The 21,695-nt window shown below is 37.4% G+C and overlaps 1 protein-coding gene across 6 annotated transcripts in view; it reads right to left on the bottom strand.

Annotated features, from left to right (window-relative positions):
- Positions 1-21,695, bottom strand: part of RGS12 (regulator of G protein signaling 12) — an 89,275-nt gene that overhangs the window by 52,585 nt on the left and 14,995 nt on the right. For 4 of the 6 annotated variants that reach the window (XM_050337964.1, XM_050337965.1, XM_050337967.1 and 1 more), the window contains exon 3: positions 14,562-14,681. In XM_050337964.1, the coding sequence (XP_050193921.1) occupies positions 14,562-14,681 (120 nt within the window). Of the gene's footprint in view, positions 1-188; positions 942-4,850; positions 4,969-14,561; positions 14,682-21,695 lie in introns of those variants that run through there. The other 2 variants (XM_050337970.1, XM_050337968.1) reach the window with 2 other exon arrangements.

The following is a 21,695-nucleotide window of genomic DNA, read 5'->3' as shown; positions in this document are numbered from 1 at the left end:
AAATCCAATGTTTGCTTTAGCAAAGGAATTTTAACTCAAATACTTTAAAGTAAAAAAGCTTAAAGGCTAAGCAAAAAGCATTCTGAAGCTGATACTAGTCTTTAATTTCTTGCCAGTAACAATAGCCTCTTCTAATTTCTCACTGCAACGATGCCTTGCTTTAGCTAAATATAATTCATGCCACTTACCCGCTCTTCGTAAGAAACAGCAGTTATTTTTCCTAACAGTACTCTTCCTAAATTCATCTTCACTTAATATGGAAAAAGCATTTCCTTAACACATCGGCTTCTCAAAGATTAAACTAAAAAATTCAACCCTGTTCCATGCCTGTACATGCCAGTAAAGTTTAAAGGCATTTCGTATGAAGTTCTATTTTACTCCCTTTATGTTACCAATAGCAACAGGCCAATGCAGGAAGCTGTGGTTCGTCAGGGATTCAGATTAGATCTCAATTATCTCTCACCAGAAAAGCTCGATCATTTTATATAAAGCACGCTGATTGTATTTTAAAACGTTTCCGATAACAAATCAAGAAAACAAAATGACGCTGAATCGTGTGATAGTCCTGTATTCAATAAAACAGATTTCCAGGACAGTTTTTAGAGAAACACTACTTAATCACCCTAACATTAGTTATAGAAACATTTACATAGTAAACCACTATTTTCAGAGGTTTACATAATGCAAGCCAGAATAAAGTAGGACCTCAAATGGTCCATTCTGTTTAACTTTTCATTGGTTAGCAATATAAATTGCACATAAAAATCCGCAGTATAAGGAGACTTGGCAGAATTCATTAAAATTTGGAGTAGCCTGTTGTCATGAAAGACAGAAATTCTCCTTCCAGAAACCAACTGCTATTCTGCCCTTCCTTCCTTCCTCACTACCTGAGCCTGTCCTCAGCTGATGTCAAGAGAGTTCTGTGCACAGCGGCTCAGGAACAGAGAGCAAAACAGGCTCCTGGTAATGTAAGAGGGAAGTGCTATTCACTTGCCTGTGACAGCAGTGTCTTCAAGAGACTCTATATGGAAAGTATAGGATTTCAGGAAGTTTGCTGCTGTCCACACGTAAACAGTGATCGTACCTAAACCATTCACTGCCGTTATTTTTAAAGCGATCCGAATACAATTTTCTGCTAAAAATAAACACCAGAACTGCAAACTGGGAATGGATCATTGGGCATTTTTATGCTAGTGGGATGTCCTTAAACCCCAGGTGGACTTACTAATAGTCGTTTAGGAAAGAGGAACCTTCTCCCTTGTTCAGTGCAGCATGTGGAATGCCCCAGATCCATACAGTTCCTAGGTTGAGCCCCTAATACAAAAACAACCCTATGAAGAAGGCAAATATTACTCTGAACTTATAAAGAGAGAAAATGAGACAAGAACAAGAGCCTTCACTTGATATCTCATACTATGATTGACTTGCAAAAGTCTGCACGTCTTCCCATTTTTGGATTTAGAATGAAGAAACTTGGCTAACAGAAAAACTTCATCTTCTCAATTTAATTTAAGAGTGATCAGAGAAGAAATTTTAAGTTAATTGCAAGTGAAAATGGAAGAAGCATATTTTAACAAGCATCTAAGAGACATAAGCCAATTTCTGCAATGGACAAACTTAATTTTGTGATTGATTACTTGTTTGAATAGGCATACCATTGCAGCTTTGAATGGTTCTACAAGCATTTAATACCATGACAAAATGCAATAGAAACAAATGGGTGTGTAGACAGGAAGAAATGTGTTTTACAAATTACACCCTCCATTATTTTAGGATTTCAGAAGCAAATGCCCTGTGATACCTGCACGGCAGAACAGTTTTACTGTGTATGGATAAGTATTAGAATGTACAATTTTATAAAGAAAAAAATGCCAGACCTGTTTAAATACTACAATTTGTTTGGCACTGAACGAAGTGGGATGCAGAATGTATTTTCACTGTCAATACCTTAACCAAACATTGTAGGTGACCAGGGGCATAATAATCCTTAGAGTGGATAAGAAAAAAACCACAAATGGATCAGAAATGCCTGAAGAACGTTCCTGTGAACACCCCTTCAGGGTAACACAAAACAGGACTTTTATCCTGAGCATTTACTTAACGCTCAGCCTGAAACCTCTAGGAATCACCTGGAAAGACCAAAAGTACTGGCAGAGTTTTAACAGGTGAGGATGTTACCCAAAAGAACAAGTAAGAGAAAAATAACCCCCCATGCAATGGGATGTAGCTGCAAGACCAGAAGCTCCCTGGAGCAACTGCCGTGAATGTTGTTCAGAACACTGTGGGTGGGCAATGTTTTACACATTCTGGGCACTCACACTTGGTGTTACAAACCTAATAATCCCTTAGTTTAAACAGACCTTAGAATTGTTGATTTTACTTCATTGCACATCCACATTTTTTCCACACAGTGACTCTGCTAACACTGAAAATAAACTCTACCAATTAGACAGTATCAGTTAATGATCATGGCTATGAAGTGTCATGAGACTCTGAAAGCCCTTTAAAACATTCATACCTCTCTACATTTTCACAGGTTATTTCAGCAGCTGCAGATAGAAAATCTTGTGATTTTCTGTAGCATATTTGTAAACCAGGCAGGCAACTCAAAGGTCAAAGGTTAAAAGCACAAGGAATGTTAATTTGCAAAGCTAATAATGGAAAGTGTTAAAATATGGTACAACAGCTTTAAAAGCCTTATTCAGATACACTGAAGACGACATTTGTAAACCCACATCCATCTGCTTAGAAGCTAAACTGTGGGAAGGGGTAGAGACCCCGTGTAAAGTTGATCTGTTTTTCTCTTCTACCCTCCCTCCACTTCCTGCTAATATTTTCTCTTGTACATTTGTTTTCAGAGCAGAAAAAAATTAAGAGAAAGACAGAATGACAGGAAGCCTTGATATGTTTTAACTTGTTAAAAGATGAATAGGATTTAATACAACCCTGACTCCTAAAAGAAAAAACACACGCAAAAACCACCAGGCAACTAGAAAGAGGCAATCCCCTGGACCAGCTCCTCGTCACACAGTTCTAAAGTAAATGTGACATTGTCAGAATGCACTATCAAAAATCTTAAATCTCATCAAGTATTGACTTTTTATGTCATATTAAAGTAACAACTACTTGCATGACAGGCAGAGGAAAAATATGTTAAGAATATCATTTAGCTCACTGATTCTAGTTACTGAAATAAAGAGCAGGAGTATCAAAAAGTTTACACATAAATGAAGAAAACTGCTATAAAATAAAAGGGTTTTTTTCCTTAATTCTCCAAATTTTCTGTAATCTGCCTAGATATATTTCTGTCAAACATTTGTCACCTCCTCAACAATAAACAGACCCCATATGTGCTACTGATCAAGAGGAAAGGATTCTCTCATTTATAACATTGTAGATTCCCTCTACCAATTTTTAGAAGTCTTTCCTATTCCAATGCAATTAACGAAAATATTTTCAAGCCAAACTACTTGGAATTTGTTCATGTATAAATAACTGAAATACAAGCTGCCTTGTCAAACTAAGACTTCCCCTACAGCAGATTCAGGGAAGCAAAGAGAATGATGCAAACTACTGTTCCGAGTGCCCTCTGCTGTCTGCCGACGCTGCTGAGACTCATGTACACATTTTCAAGTGTTAAGTTCAGGATCTGCCGTCCAGAAATCTGCTCTAAAAACCAGTATTTGGTTTTAAAAGCCATATTGTAAACTTTGAAAATTAATTGTATAGCGCCTGACTGTAAAGTGAAAATAAAAACACCCTTTTTCAAAAATGTTTGTAAATAATTACTATTTCCTCCCCTTCGTTGATCAACATTTTAAGACAAATTCTCTCCACTAAATAAAAACATGCAGAAACAGCATAACTTGCACATCCAGATGGAAGGTGACTTGCAATCCAATAGTAAACTAAAATTAAAGTACATATTAAAGAGGATATAAGTGACAGACCCCAGAAACACATTAAGCCATTTCTGAATTTTCCACTAGTGCAGGTGGAGCCTCTAAGAATCAATAGATTTTGAGGAAACCAAGGTAAAACTGAACATGAAAACTAGTACATTTTAAGCAAATAATGGATATATGTCTTCCTAAGCTTTGCAACTGTTTCTGTCTGTCCTCATTTTAAAATATGAGAATTTTGTTGCCATACTTTTAGTATTTAAGACAATTTTACTCTGAGCTATATAAACATAAAGAGTAAGACTATCATTTCAATATTTGATAATACAGCTAGGATGCTTACTTGCAAAATATGTGTTTTCTAAGCAAAAAAGAAACTAAAGCCAATCTGAAGTCTCTACACCTCAGAAATGTTGTATTCTATAAATACTTTTCATTTATTTTCAGTTATTTTAATAACTCATACCATCTGGATTCTGTTTTATTAGCTAAAATTCCAGCTGGAAGAAGAAAAATAACTTTAGCTGCACAACTTTTAAAAAAAAAGCTGTAACAATTTAAGGTAACTTATATCTGTAACAAGACATTCTTGCTTTGGAGGAACACGTGCAAGTATAATGAAAATTAAGTGAAAGATTTATAAAAAACTTTAAGAAGTATTTGTATATCTAATACACTCACTCCACATTTTAAAAGTAATACGATGCTGCAAGGAGAGATTTAAAACATGTCTATAAAAGTGGTATATTCTTAATATCATAACAGAACTTATCTATAAAGTCATCTTAAATACTTATACTTACAAACTTTGCCTCTTTAAAATCTCATTGAATCCTTAGAAGCATAATTTATCATATTTCACTGCAAGAGTTCTTAGCTCGGAAGGCTACTCATTAAAACATATTCCCGTTTTCTGTTCGCTTTAGACAAACAAAACTTTATACTTACAGATACTTGACTATCAGTAAAAGTTTTCTCCATGTATAAATGGTTTAATATCTCATTGTTAAGAAACAGCCCCTTCAACTCTATTATTGCGCTCTTTCTGAACACATATTTACTTCTTCCAGAGTCCAGTGAAAAAATGAGGCTTCTCTGCCTGTTGCCCTATCAACACCTCTCCCATTCTCCTCCCTCCCCAGCACATTCTCCGCCCTCAAATACTGGTTCTGTATCTCCTCATCAAAAGGGAACAGGCAGCTTTCAAAATGGTGTTTAGGCAGGTCCTGTGTAACAATAAAGCCTCTGTAAAGACAACAGCACTGGTGAGGAATCTGCTAATGTAAAATACATTCAGCAAGGGCCTACAGGACTCTGTTGTAAAGGTTTGTCCGAACTTGTTTAAGCATTGAGTCAACAGCATTTTCTCATCCAAAGTATTCTCTTTTTTTAATGCATTCCCCTTTGATGAGTTTATTACCTGAATGAACTAGGTCATCAATCCCTACTAAAAATACTTAAAATATTGCCTAAAAATACTTTTTAAAAAAATATTGTTAAAACTTTTAAGACTCACGGCAAATTTCTTGCAGTTCCTGGCATGTAGGTACGTGCCTCAGTATGATTACAATCACATGTATGCATATTGTGCAACCTATCTCATCCTACCAAAACGCTCTGTGTTCTTTTAAGTAAGCAGAGCATTGGCATTTACAAGGATCATGTTCCAAGTGAAACATTACTCTCACAATTTTCAGTACCACACCTACTCTCTGGACAGACCAGCAATATCTGTGTATTTTCAGAAAGAAATGTCTGCCCAACAGTAATCCTTAAATATCATCCTTCAGCAATTCCTCGGTCCAGAGGGAATTAGAGGATGGGCTTTTTACTGTATTTTTTTAAGTATCAGAAGTACTTATGAAACGTTCTGATGATTTAATAGTGAATAAAAAGCAACAGCTCATCTAGTAGAAGCTCCACAGGTGACAAGTTTTAAAAAAACTTCACTGAACTCATAAATGCATGAAGACAGTGAAAATTAAATGACACCAAGTCCTAGCCAAAATCCTGGCAGTTTAAGCATGGAGACAGAGGCAGAAACAATTCATGGACAGCTGCAGTGCTATCATTTGTGCCGTATGTATTCTGTGACTACACTCTAGAAATACCAATGCAGTTCATTCAATGAAGCCTTAATTCATTTCCTAACATTAACCAGGTCTCACAGGGCAAAAATCCCTCCTTACCCCCATTAGCAGCATGAGACATGACAAGAAGACACACCAGGTAACAGGAAGAGCAGCCAAGGCAGGCAGGGGTGGAGAGGCACGAAACCAGCCGCCCAGTTCCTCCTTCCCACCCAGGAACTGCATGGGCAATCTGCTTGGCAGCAGCAGCAGCAGCAGCAGCAGCAGCAGCAGGAAAGTGGCCGGGGCCCTCTCCCACAGGGAGCTGCAGCACCAACAGGGAATGCTCCCAGAGCCCGGGGCAGTGACCCAAAGCCAGGAGATACCACAGCCAGCGAGCCCTCGACTTTACAAACAAACAAGCCTACGCCAAGTGAGAGGTAATGCAGCTTCCTGTGCCAGGGGTACTCCCACAGCACCCCAGCCAAGGAGAAGTGATGTCCACCCTCAAGACTGTGAACATTATCAGTTCCAACCTGGCTTTATCAAACCCAGTATTAAGTTTCCAGTGGTGGCCACATACAGAAGTCTGCCGACAAGCAGCACAGGGCAACATATAGGACACTTCCCTGATTATATTCTCCCAGACTCCAGGTATTTTTAGTTTAGGAAATTTCCTGAACCTGGTGTGGCTTGTCTCCTTAATAATCCCCAGTGGCTGTCTTTTCCAAATACTTGTCCACTTTCCCTCCAGGACATGCAAATTTCTTGCATCCACAGCACTCAGTGGTGAGGCATCCCACAGACCGACTCACCTCCTACATGAACAGTCGTGTTCTCCTGTTTGTTTTGCTCCTGGCTCCAGCTACCTTTAATTAATGGTGCCGACTTCTTGTCCCGAAGGAGAGAGTTAGCAGTCAATTCCACCTACTTCTTCTATGCCACCCATGATTTTGCACTTTTTTTACACCTTTCTGAATCTTTTCTTCTTCTAATATATCAGAACATTTTAAAATAAAGAGACCAGGTATGGACAAACCACAAATGTATACAATGGACTCATCTATTCCTTCCCTAACAATTAATAATATAGGATTTTGCTTCTTTGCTGCTGTACTGAGCTAATGTTTCCATGCAGCTCTCCCTTATAATTCAAAGGCCTCCCTTCTGAGAGGAAACAGTCATTTCAGAGGCATATATATCATTTGATATATGAAGCTAGAGCTATTTTGCCTCATTTGCATTGCTTTACATTTATCTGCATACATTTTCATCTGCAATTTTGTTGTCCAGTCATTCAGTCTTATAAAAGCAGCCTGCTCTCATATTCAGAGACTGCTCTTGTCCTTATTACCTGCAGTAACTTCACCTCACTGCTCACCTTCTTGAGAGAAGCCTTAAAAAGATGTCCTTGAATCAACAAATGTAACATAAGAAACTGAAGGCAAGGGCCGGCCTTAAGCAGAAAATAATTCTGCATTTCAGACCCCAGTGCAGTAAGCTATTATTTTGCCTTAATGTCACATGCCTCATGAGTTAGACCCAGAAGAAGGAAGTTTCAGTTCAAAGAGAGTAAGCCCAATTTTAAAAGAAGGTACCAAAGGTCTGGGAGACAGACAGCCCTGAGAGATTGCCACCTACCAAGAGTTCCACTTGTGTGACCACTGACTGTTTTGTCACTACTCAAGGAAACCAGAATCAAAAGAACAAAGCCAAAACCAAAGTCCAATACCTTATATTGCTGAACTAAGGAATGTGACTCCTCTGTAGCTTCAGGTGGTTACTTTAACTCGCTCACCCTGGCTGGTCCTTGTACTTCCACAAATGTGACAGCATCAGAGGTGTTGACGGCATATGAATTCACCTGTGTCCATTTAATCACACATCTTAAAAACGGCGGTACTGGCTACTACAAGGTTTATTCATATAGAATATAAGTTCATAGCTAGTCCCTGAAAGCATATCTTGTGTCTCTGGTTCTGTGACAGAAATTGGCTTGTGTTGGAGAGCCAAGCCCAGAGGCAATAAAGCTTGGACAGCACTTGAATGGCAGAGGCAAACAATGTACTGATTGCTTCCTCAGGGAGAAATTTCTCCGTACAATGCCAAGTGCTTTAGCACATATGGGGACCAAATTCCCTAAGGAATCCATCCTAGGCAACACTGTTGGTTTCTTCTCAAGCACCAAAGCATGGGATGAGCACTGCCAGGATGAGCACTGCCATAGGCACCTCACAAAGAAAGCAGAGATGAGATCCAGCTCTCAGCATATTCTCTGACTACCCTGCTTTTTACATGCAAATTTACATGGCAAATTTCTCCTGATTCTGAAGTAAAGAAAATAACCCAAAAGCAGGAGAAAACAGTAAAATTACGGAAGGATGGCAATTTTACCAATTACAATAACAGAAAATAGATCCCATTATTCTCAGTGTCATCTGGAGAAAAAAAAATGACACAATTTAACATTCTAGATTGTATATAGAAGTATTTCAAATTCATGATAAAGAGGTTACACACAACTGTATTCATCTGTTGACCAACCCACCCTCATCAGATACTTCATAAAACAGTGTGAGGAGCACAAGAACTTTCCATGAAAAAGTCTATAAATGTGAACTGAAGAGCAGATAGCGGCAATCTTTTAAAAATTACAGTCTAGTATAACATACCAGGAAAAGCTTAACAGTAGTGCCAGTGCACAACCTGTGAAGAAAAATAAAATGTATACTATAGCATGATGTTTCCTTCTTCAGGGAGTAACAATATATATAACTAAAGTACCTGACATGATCCCACATGCCAAAGTAAAAGCCTGAAAATGATCCTCCAGAATATGCTTGAGAGTCTGAAATCCTTACTAGAGCAGTCTAGAGAACCAAACATGAAACCAAATTACGGTGTTGAACATTGCTAAGGCATGCAGAGAATGACGACAGCGAGGAAAAAACCATCTAAGGGATAACACAAGCAACATCCAGAAGGAGATGATGGTAACCTGGTTGTGTTTGTACCAGTCAAATAAACAGCACCATAAGCTATTGTGTAGTTGCAAAGACAGATGGTGCTTTCTGGCTGTGCCACCAAGCTCTCCCCATCTCCAATCCATCAAGCTGCTTGTATCCAAACTGCTGGGCACAGTGATGCTGGTTAGTAAGGCTAACTTCCAAACCACATCCAAAATCATTTGAGCAAGTACGTTAGTTGGCCCAGGATGAAGCCACATAAATGACAACTCCAACGGTGTGACAGTACAAACACTGCAATCCCCTGCCTGCCCCTGTGTCCTGGCAGTGTTCCACTTACCAGCACAGGTGTACAGCCACTATTCTGCCCAGCAGGTGAACAATTCTAGCCAGGGCTGTAACAGCCAAAGGCCCGAACAGAGCAGAAGAATGCCTGGCAGAAATCACAGGATGCTTTCAAAGTCTTACTGATCAGCTCCGTGACCACATATGTTACAGTAATTCAAGGCAAAGAAACCAGTGTGTAATGTCATGACTAACTTACACTATTTAAAGTTGTACATCGTAGTTTAGTGAGAGGGTTTGTGCTAGTGCAGCACGGCACTGTGGAACCACTTTGCCCCGTTTCCAAAGCTGACCCCTGGTGCTAGCAAAGGGAAAAGAGAGGCAAGAATTTGTGGGCACAAATCCATGAGGCTTCCAAAACAGCAATGTTAACACTCAGACTTCAGAATATCCATATATGAGACTGGATGAACCCTCTATGGACTCTATTATTAGCATGCTAAAATACACAATTACCTTTTACATACAAAAATGGAGGTTTTCTCATGCCATGCACTGTTATTTCACACCTTCCCTTTCACACCTTTCCCCCACCCTCATTAAAGTTGACTGCAAAACTGTCCATTGGTTGGTTTTACCTCAGATAAAAAGTAGGGCAAAATGGTGCCAAAGTTGCAATACTTAAAGGTGGTAAACAGCAGCCCATGGTAACTGGTAGCCCATGGTAAGTTATCATAGCTTTAAAAAATTTATGAAATCCAAGAAAGAAACATACATTCTTGTCAAATTTTAAATTCACTATTATAAGCTGAGGCTGAAGAGGCCCCTTGATTTAAATCATGTAGTTATACTGGCCATAGTGGTGGCACTGTGGCCGTGGTGATGATCTCAGAATGTCAGTAAAGCACCCTCTGCAGGGAGAGTTAATACTTTTTATTAGATTATCTGACAGGGTGGGAAAAGTTTGGGGCATGTTTTGCTCTTCTTGTCTGATTTTCCTAGCATACTAGTTGGTGTAATATAAGCTATTATCTCCCTGTGTAAGCTTTGTCTGATTATTTAAATCAGTCAACCAAAGACAGGTATCCACTTAAAAACTCCTTATTAAGTCAAATGAGCATTTAGGGGGTTTTGCCACCCACAGATGCCAAAGCTAATATCCAGCAGAGACATGTCATTCATTAGTATAAAAACCTCAAATCAAAGAGATGTGTTGTATGCTTTCAATTAGCAGATGAAATGCAAAAAAATAGTGGAATTAACAAAACAGGGGGGAAAATCAAGCATTATTATCTATAATAACACCTAGTAATACTACATTATTAAGGGTTATAATTTAGATGGAACATTCTAACAAATGTCCTCACACTGACTTTTAAAAGGAATACATGACACATTCCAACTTTGAAAACATTACTAAACTCTACAAATGTTCTTTTTCATATAGGATATAACTTTAAGGTTTCCAAAACAGGATGAGAACAAGAAGAAAAGTTGCAACAGCCATCTTTTTTTTTGTCCTGGTATTTGATTAAAAAAATTCAATTGTCTTTAATTTTTAAAATATCTCTACATTAAATGATTATTTAACAATACTCCAAGAGCCTGACACTTGTTTCCCTATGAGATTACATCTCTCATTATAATACTCTGCCCTATATTTAACCACAGAGAAATACCAAAAGTACAATTATTTTCAGGGAAATACAGTTTTGAATGTTTTCCTCCTTTCTCCTCCTCCTTTGTGAGGAGGAACCTAAATTGACTTCAAGACAATACCTCATTTTTAAAGAATTCAAGAAAAATCAAAAAGATCAATGGAACGAGCTACAGTGGAAAGTGTTATGGAATCTGTTTCCAAAACTGTACATGAATTAAAGAATTAATCTGTTAAATGTAAATTTTTACATAGATAGTGTTCTGCTCTCACAGAGTCACCTTTAATGTGTTTATAAATTTATACACAACATCTCTGCCAGGACAGAATTGTGCAAGAGGATGAGAGTAGGGAAGAAAAGTGGGAAGAAAGATAGGATCATGCCCTCTAATTAATCCAAATATTAAATAATTATAAGGTCCCTTTAGCTTAAGTGACACCTTGAAAATATGAACCGAAATGTGCTAGAAAGTAAAATTACTGCAAACCATAGAATTTTAACATGGTTGTTAATGGACACTATTTCATAACGACAAATTATTCACATTGGAAAATTCATTGTTACATAAAAGAGAAATCTGTTCTTAATAAAACCAGATTTCTTGTAATTTAGTAAAGAAAAAGTTCTAAATGCATTTCTTGCAAAAACAACATAATTAAGGCATATATTAGACATGCTTATTTTCTGAATTCAGTTCCAACTTACAGGACAATCATAATCAGCCCTGGTGTGAACCAGCACAATTTCCATAGTTCAGAAATAAAACTGTGTATTTTATATTTTGTAGAGACATTTTTCCAACCCAAGTTGTACCATAACTGCACCATTAATTTTGCACTCTCATCCTATTCTGATCCCTGCAGATTTAAAATAATCTTGAGTATAGGTTCTACTAGTAAAAGTAGCACCTAGAGGTTAATCCTACAAACTTGTCTATTTTCTTCTATGTAAAATAAAGCTTCTGCATGTAAGAGGAAAATGCTTAAGGAGGGGCAACTATATGATTACCTAATTCTAACCTTATACAAATATTGTCTGTGCATGCATAGCCAGCCATAATATAACGACTTGAAAGAAAAGGTGAAATGTTCTTTTGCAATCACGTTTTTATTTATTAAAATATCTATAAATATGCTCTATGCTTGGACAGATCTTTTGGAAAATAAATAAATAACACATTTCAAAGAAATCACGCCACCTTATGGCAGCAGACAGCAACACTCACAGCTGGTATTTCACACACATGGCAGCTCCAAAGACAAAAGGTGCAAGTTCATACTTAAATAAAAAAAAATCCAAATACAGCATTCTTTAGACCTGTAAGCAATAAAGAGTGTTCAGCAAATGCCCATAAAAGAAACTCTGTGGAACCTACTTACACTGCTCAATTTAGAAGATTAAGCTGGATGCCAGCAGCAATCAGAGCCACAAGCTCAGAGAAGCATATTAACTTTCTAAATTCATGTTTGGATTAGTACCTTATCCATTCTGCTAATTGGGAAGAATACAAAAGCAAGCAAGTAGCCTATACAATATGTTCATGGTCGTTATTCCAAAGGTGGAGTCTCTAAGAATTTCCTGGTATTGTTATTTCCTCTTCCAGCAACTCTAAATAGACGGCCCGAAATAAACTAAAACATGCACTAACAACATTGTGTTCTACTACACTTAGTGCAAGAGTACCTGGGACAAGTGCTGCAGTAGCAACGTTAAAGTCTGAACCAAAATTGAAACACCTCAACACTGTATTACTTTGACTTGTGAAGTTTTTGATATTCTTCTCTGGGTTGCTATTTCTCCTGGTGGCTGGGATGTCGTTCTTTTGCGGCACGCAGAGCAAGAAAAGTAATGGGCAGAGAACAGTCCACACCCAAAGAGCTACATGTAGTAAGGGCATTCATCCAAATAGATTTTAATACAGATTATTCCTTTGTCCAATTCATATTGTGACCTAGAATGTAAGTTTCCCCATCCAAAGTAACTGCTGTAACAATTAGGACGCTGGGATGCAGATAGATTCTTAGTTCCTCCTGTTGGTGCTACTCAATTTACATACACTAATGAATACCAACTAAGACATAATGAGAGAAAAATGGACTTTTTAGGTCAGTAACTATGACATCTTTCTGAAATCAACAGAAAGTCCCAAGTCCCTATTTTAATGAATATTTTTGCAATGTAAAACAGCTCCAACAACAGAAATTAAATTTTATTTTTGGTGTTTAAAACACTCAAAATATGAGATGTGCGCATAAACCTGGATGAAATTTCAGTGTGGAACAACGTGGAATGAACTGTTTTTCCTGTTGCATGTGAATAACTAGCACTAGACTGTTTGATATTCTGAGAGGATTCTCTCTTACTGCGACCAGAAATTCTGTCAAAACTGGTAATATATAGCAGCAAGCTTTTTCAATTTAGAAGAATCACCATTTTCTGATAAAGAAAGATGTAGCTGGATGGTTCCCAAACCCTTTTATCCAGAGGATCTTGCTGTGTTCAAGTTATGTACTTACAGTATTAAAGTTATGAGTGCAAAGAAATGAAAAAGCATTTTCCATTACAAGAAAAAAAAAAAACAAACCAAGACATTTAAAACAAGACACTTCAGACAAGATAGAAATAGACCATAACAAAAAAAAAAACTTTAAAACAATGGAGAAATAAGTAACTACAGTTCCTACCTGCATTCCCTAAGCACACCAGAAGCTTCTCCATATATTCTGCTCCCTAAAAATCCAGTGCACTGAGCTCCCTTCTCCTTTAGTCTCCTGACTCTCCTTTAGAGTCAGTGAAATGCCTTTCTTCCTACATTTTCCTACAGCAGAAAACTCAGTGTCTCCTTTCCTCCTCCCATCTCAAATGCTTTTAAAACACCTCCTTCCCATTTAGAGGACTCAGTGTGCCACATTCCCTCCTGTGATGAAGAGTGGTATAATGTGTATTCCATGGCTCTTATGCCAAGAGCTCTGCACATATTTTTGTTTCTCCCCAACCACCAACCTTCTTCCAGATCAGCATTATAAAGGGGTAAGGAAAAAATCTCTCCAGGTCAGGTTTTCCTGAGGAGGCAGACTAGAAGATGTAATGAAGTCATATTCCTACAGGTGGTTCCTACAGCAAAGCAGGAGGGGGCTTTTCATTCCTTGTTTTCACCAAAATCAATATGGTTTGGCCACTGAGGCCAGGCATGAGGCATCAGCCATGTTATACCAGATGTGAAACAGCATTATATTACACTTAGAAAGACCAAAATCACCACGGTAATTATGAATTCCCTTTTCTCAACTGCTGCCAAAATTCATCAGCTAAACAAAAAACAGAATATGATGAACATTTGATTCTTTTATATATCATGATACATCCATTTCTAAGGTATGATGATCACTTTGATGAGCAAAACTATATTGTTTTGCTTGACACAGACCCAACTGTGATAGGAAAAATAAAGTCAAAATTCCCCACAAAAAGAATGGCCACTGCTGGCACCAATGCAACCTTTAAAGATATACTGAAAAAGACAGGCTGATAACCTGAAATCTCCATTCCCCTCAGAAAAATATCATATGATGATTAGTAACTTCATTACACTAATACATTACTTACTTTCAGCAATGATCAGCATTATCTACTGTAAGCTCTCTAAGACTCACTTCTAAGTTTTAAGTGAAAGTTATTTACCTCAAGGTCATCCAGAGAGCGAGTTATACTAAATCGCTTGGATCTTCCAAATGATCTTCGAGCAGAAGAACGCGGGGGAGGAGCCTGATTTAATCCCATTGAATGTCCAAATTTTGCAGCCTAAACAAAACAGAAAACATATATGATTATTTTACTTCTTTAATTTTAATGGACCACTGATCATAATAACAGCATCTGAATTTTAAGGAAATGGATTAGAAAATCTGTAACAAGACCACAATTTCAATACAAGTTGGTCACTTGCCATGCCCCTGTACAATCACATACCAAAATTCATTAAAGTTTACTTTTCCAGTCTTAAGTCAAATATCCTAAACATTCAGCATTAAGTTACTGTCTAAACATCAGTTAGGTTGTTAAGTGTACACATTCTATATGTCAGTATTAAAAGCAAGACAATCCTAGGTCTTCACTGTCTTTAAATGGAAACCATTTACAATTACAAGATATTTGGCTTTTCTGCAGGAAATTACCATCCTAGAAATCATGTCACCCAGCTTCTGTTGGAATCTTTCTCCACATTTTTAAAAATATTACTTTCACTACTCCTTTTTTTTTTTCTTAAACCTTGCTACTGTGAAGTCCAACTTCTCAAATCACACAGCACCAAATGCAGGAACTTTTGTTCTAAGGAAAGAGACTATCTCACTTGGATGTTCCATTACTACAATTGGTGCTGCAGTAATTAAATCTAATGGTTTTCTCTTGTCCACATAATCATATTCTTTCTCCTTAAAAAGTCACCAGATGTCAGTTAAGCTACTCAGCATGTACATATCAAGTTTATGCCAAACGGCAAAGTGTAAGCTTAAACCTAAAATTAGGCAGGCAGTCAGTGACTGGTGCTAAGCAGATGTACATAAACTCACTACATTATGAAAACTTGCGATTATGTGCCTGAAATTTTGGATTCCTCTCACTGTAACATCCAGTGTGGGGAAAATTCCTCCCTGTCTTTTTTGCTGATGCTTTTTTGCTTTAGAAAATAATAGACTTTAAATCAGAGTAAATTTTTTTCTCTTTCATTTCAGCAACTTTCTTCATTCTAGTAAGCTTAAAAATGTATATATTAGTACTTTTATAATTGCTTATTTTGCAGATTTGTAATATTTATTACATTTTCTATTTGTGTTCATTGCTTCCTTTGGGCAAGTTTCTGTGCTCTCAATTCTGAAATATTTTGGTATCCCTTTGATCGGTCATCGGAAAGTCTACATACATCACATTAATCAAAACAACAACCAAAAATTTCACATCCTCATAATCTCACACTAACAACCCCTCATACAAAGCAGAGAAAGGCAGCAGGAGTGTTATACAGCCTCCTCACTGCAATAAAAGGTATCCACCAGAAGATGTCTGCCTGTTTGCTAATTCCCATGGAGACAACACTATTCTATAGCATCAGGGCTTGGACCATCACCAGAATTCACAACAGTTCCTGTTTACAAGCTCGTAGAAATGTCAAGACATAACACAACATACAGGAATCTGGATCCAAGTATGTAGCAGAGTTCATCCCTTCAACAGGCTTGAGAGTCCAACTTTATTCAGTATTAAAAGTGATCAATTTTTCTACAAAACCTCTTTCCCTCCCAATTTTCAATATACTAAGGTTGAGTGTTTAGGTTTTGGGGGTTTTTTTGGCTGAGAAGAAAATTGGGCAGGTTCTGCCAAAGAAAACTGGAAATCTGGTAACTGGAGATTAGCTTCTAAGGTTATTAAGAGAAGATTTAAAAGTGCAGTATAAACAAGTTAAGATGGCTTTTGCTAAAATGATCAGCTAAATGCAAAGACAGGAAAGGTGCTTTCTATAAATGTTCAGAGAGCACCCACTGGAATGAGGACAGTTTCTGTTAAAACAACATGAATATATGTGTACAACTACTAGGTTTTACCACTAGTCCAGTATGACCACACTAGTTCTGCGATTTTTAAATTTTTAATCTGAGAATTAGTGATGAAACTCTCAGACTACAAACAGCTCAGCAAATTAACAATGTCATTAGTTCAACTGGTATTTTGAAACTAAAGAAATAGTTACACAGTATGGATTCTCCTTAATGGTCTTCCATGTGCTTCTCAAATGAGAGCACGTGCATTCTCGGAGATGCATCCCTTAAAGAACTTCATCTTTCATAAAATAAAAGTGGTGAAAGGGAAAAAAGGAAAAAACTATCAATAGCAGGCATATCTATTTTGAATAACTAATACATTTTCACTTTTCATTCTATTTCATCCCAAAAAAGAACATAAACTGTCCAGTACATGTTTAAATAGTAGAGACTGCCATGTCTGATTCGGAGATATTAAGGCAGCCCCTTAGAGAACATACACTCAAAAAATTTTGAAACAGTAACATTACAAATTGAAGGAAGAGCAACAAACCACCTAAAGACAAATCTGATTCGATTCCACTGAGAAGCAGATTCTAGACAAGATTAATTATCACCAGATGCCCCATTATGGAAGTAAGCACTGCTTACCTATTTGTGGTCAGAAGCATAACAAAGAGAAATAGGGAGAGTGGAAAAAAACACTGGCAAATGGTGTGGTAATAGAAAAGAGAAAGTAAATTAGTATCCAATCAAAGTTTTGGTTTATGGTTTTTGATACTCTTATAGAAAACTCACTACTGAGCCCTGGATGGAACAGTAAAGGTAAGAGCAGGAGAAAAAAAGAGGCCCTGAGAATAAAACAGTGCTTAAGCAATCGTTACAAAATAGAAAAATTCACTAAGCTAACCATTTCCTCAACCCAAATCTGGATAACAATTGCAATTAAGAAAACGTTTTCAACTGACAAAAATATCTTCCTTGCTCTGAAGAATCAAATTAATAATCTAGGAAATTAAGGAAGGCATTACTGAAAAAAAAGAGACTCCAATTCACAAGTATTTAATTTCCTGGGAAGTCTCTCTTTTCATCTTTTTTTGACTCTATTCCAGACATTCAGACTATGAAGGCAGACCTCCTTCTGCAAATCAATTTAAAAAAATGCTGTGCATACACATATGCACACAAATAAATAAAGAATCACGTAACTTAAGCAAATAGCACCATTTTGGCAAATGTTTTCCATGGGACTCTGAAGAGCTGGAAATAATAGCATCCATGACTTGAAGAGAAAACAGCCATTGAAACTAGAATGTACTAATCAGCATGGCTAAAGAAATCTGCAGTATTTGAGCCAAGAGAGATTGCTAATGCAGTGACTGATGTTAATGTAAATTTTGCAGTCTGTTAGCCATAAAGAAATTATTATACTTCTAAAAGCCTTTATTGCACTATTAAACAGATACTAAAAAACACTAAATGAACTAAAAACATTTCAGAACAATACACTATATGGCCAACAAAATGGCCAGGTTGGATGGGGCTTTAAGCAACCTGGTCTAGTGGAAGGTGTCCCTGCCCATGGCAGGCGGGTCAGAACTGGATGATTTTTAAGGTCCCTTTCAACCCAGACCATTCCATGAAAAAAATGCTGTTTCATTCTCTGTTAGCTGCCAGACTAAACCACTGAAATTTGCTACATGAACACTAGGCTGTAGGGTTGGGGTTTTTTAAGTACGGATTGCCTATAAGCCCTAGAACTGTTTATTATCCTACCTTAAAGATTCTCTTCCAGACATGCCATGTTGCTAAATCTATAAAAGAAAACTACAAATATCTAGATATTAAAGAAAATCTTAAGAAATCTTATCACAGAACAGAAACTGAAGTCCACCTGACACCTCACTAAATGTCTTCATTTTAGGAATTTCAGGAATCCAGAAGCCAACAGAAAAAGCACAAGAATTAGTGAAAACAAGTTGATTAGTGAAAAGCATTTGCTACACCAACACATCCTCTCCTATTTGCAATACAGATAACTGCAACCCTACTACTACTATCTATCATGGTGAAAGTATAAAAGAACATATCTCTAAAAGCCTTTATCCTGTTATGCTTTGGCAGATGGAGAGGAAAAACAACAAAGGATTAAAGGAATTAAAGCACTAATGCCCTAAAAAAATCCATTATTTTTCTACTCTTATAAAAAAGTAAAAATTATGAACTAGTATGGACTGGAACACCAGTTAAATGTATAATCTTAAGAGAAAAAGGACAATGAACAGAGTCAGTGCTTTTTTTTTTAATATATGACTAGATCACCCCTTTTCCTTAGGCTAAGAGGAAATGGCAGGTGCAAATACAGTCCTCAGAAATAACAATCAATCACTGACCAAACTATCTTTCTTTCCTTTAAATATTTTTTTTTAATTTAATGCTTAACTTGCTTATTTGGCATTATGGATAAGCTGCCTCTTAATCTACTTGACAAGAAAAGCATTGAAAACTAGAGGAGGACTGATATAGTAGCAGTCTGTGAATGTGTCCAAGCAAGAAGAGTTTCTGTCTGATAACGAGAAAGGTGTACAAGAAAAGTACAAATGGGAAAGTGGAAAATGTTGTACTTCATGTATTAGCAAGACAGAGGGAGTGAAGAAGCACAACTCATGTTAGAGTGCAAACAGATGGAGAGAAAGAACAAAAGTGATCCAATATAAGGTGACTTGCAGAACTCTAATTATTTAAAGACAGAAAGTAAAGGATGAGCACTTAAAAGTAATTTTAAGGGATAAGCAAGGTAGGCAGTAGTTCCATGTAAGATTTGCAGTGGCTATGCTCGCTTAAGATCTTGGCATGCACCTCTGACCACTCGTGCAAGCTCACAAATTGCAGCAGGCTGTCCCCTCATCTCCACTAACAATAAACTACAGTTTACCAAATGAAATAATCCTATTTCTAAGGCAGACCCACAGATAGTCATGCCAACACAACTGATGATATTCACTGCCAACTCCAGCCTGAGCACAGACAAGAACTCTCTTAAGCTGGTACTACCAAAGAAACGCAATGTGAAACTGTGTTAGCCAATATGATACCCTAACCTGGAGCCTGAGTGCACAGAAGCAAGTTGATGAAACTTCATCAATTATTCAGAACCCAAAGAAACAAAACACCTTTAGAAAACATCTTTAATCCTCTTAAAGAAATTCCCAGCTATGGCATGAGCTGTATCATGCTCTTTCACGTTCTAGTAAATGCACTTATCGACTGTTGTCATGTTGTAACAAGTTGTCATAGGTAACAACCTGAAATTTCCATTTTGCATTAAATAGTCTTTGTGTCTCTCTACAGTTATTGTCTGGGTATTACTAATAAATATCTGGATATTACTCATAAAACAATGAGATTCCTCTCCTCTGGAACAAGTTTTAAAGCTGAAGGTGCAGGAAGGGGGTAGCGAGGAGAGGGCACTGGCAGCCTTTGGAGTACAAGAGGCTAAGGAAGGGGGAGATTTTTGTTAGGAGTTCAGGCATCCCTGACAACAACAGAATACAGTAAGCTGGCAACAGGAATCCAGACAGGAGGAAAAAGGAGAAAGAAAAACTGTAAGGCTTTAGGCCAGCTTCTAGCAAATTGAGTATTTTCATTGAAAACACATTACAGTTTGTGATCTTGAGAGGAAACTAAAAGGGCTAAATCTTACAGGACAGAGATTTTGGCTGCTCTATGGAAGAGCAGCAAGAACAAAAGGTAAAATATAAGAAGGGAAGCTAATCTAGAAAGTTAAAAAAAACACTCACAAGCCTGATCATCTACATTTACAACGTATGATTTCAAATGCTTTCAAAACTGTTTCACAACAAAAGTTAATCTCACAAGATACACAGGCACATGGGTGAAATAGTTTTATATTTTACATGTTTGACCAAAAAATTGTGAGAAAGTAACTGAATGTCTGGACAAAGTTCTAAAAGCTCAAAGACAAAAATATTGTTACTGGTATGTGCTGATTTTGACAGAAAATGTTTCTCCTCCTGTTCAGGTGGAACAAAGTGTACTATCCTCTGTCCTGACCATTTAAAAGAATACAAAAGGACCATGCACATGCAAGAAGGGTCACACAGAACTGCTTGCCTTTTGGATTAGGAAAGTTCACCACAACAACAGCTCGGGGAGTTTTATACAATCTATCTAAACCAAACTTGCAACAGAAACAACCATCACTACCAGCAGCTGGCCATCCTGCTCCAGAGAGGCAACTCCCCAGATAAGCATCTCCCTACACTAAAAAGTCGAATGAATTAAATTTTTAACAAAAACTCTCTGAGTCTCTGAGCATCTGCACAAGTTTCAGTTGAGTTCTGATTTCTGCTAAATGCCTCTAAAAGCACATAACAAAAGGAGGGTGCTTATCTTCACAGATGAGATGCTATTGCCAAAAAAAAAATTAAAAAAAAAAAAGGAAACCCAGCAGTTAAAATGTCTCAATTTAAGGAGCTCAACTAATATAGAATTTGGTACATTCTATGTGTCACAGAACTTAATCATACTAACTATAAAATCATCAAATCTTAATTTGTCCTACTCCTATTTCCAGCTGTTGAAGCTTAGGTTTGACTGTATGACTTTGTATGGTAAAGTGCATAACAGTTTGGAACCCAGATACACTGATCACATAATTTGAAACTTCTGCAGATATTTAAAAGTTGCCAAATTTAATCTCGGCTGTTAAGCAGCAGAAGGGTCAGTCTGGATCAGCAGCTCATCTTTACAAAAAATGCAGGTTGAGACTTCAGAAAGTTTCTAATTTAGAACTTTTTTAAAACAAAATCTCAAAAAGTGAAAGGTGAATCCTAGTGAAAGGATCACACACACAAAAAAAAAAAAGTAGTTGATGCAAATATTATTCTGCTGTCAATATTAGTCTCAAATCCTGCTCTGGACCATGTCACTGTATTTCCCTCTCCTGTCCACTACCATCCCTAAGCATCCCTTCTCCTGACTATGGGTCCTGTTAGCTGAGGGACCACCCCACTACCCCAGTGCAGAGCAGTCTGCAGGCCATGCCCCCCCTTTTTTACCCATCCCATCAGTGTCACCTGCTCCCCACCCAAAAGTGACAGTGAAACTTGCAGGACTCGTCAAATGAGGGTCTGTGGGGCCTGAGAACAGGACGGATTGAAATATGGGATATGTTCGGTCAGGGCCACTCATATCCTGAAAGAGATAAAGGAATCTGGGAGTGAGCTGGGAAAAGAACTGGCTGTGGTCCAGATCC

This window comes from Myiozetetes cayanensis, unplaced genomic scaffold (assembly GCF_022539395.1).
Source record: "Myiozetetes cayanensis isolate MyiCay16 unplaced genomic scaffold, myiCay2020 scf7, whole genome shotgun sequence".
NCBI lineage: Eukaryota > Metazoa > Chordata > Aves > Passeriformes > Tyrannidae > Myiozetetes > Myiozetetes cayanensis.
This window is presented reverse-complemented; position numbering and strand designations above follow the sequence as displayed.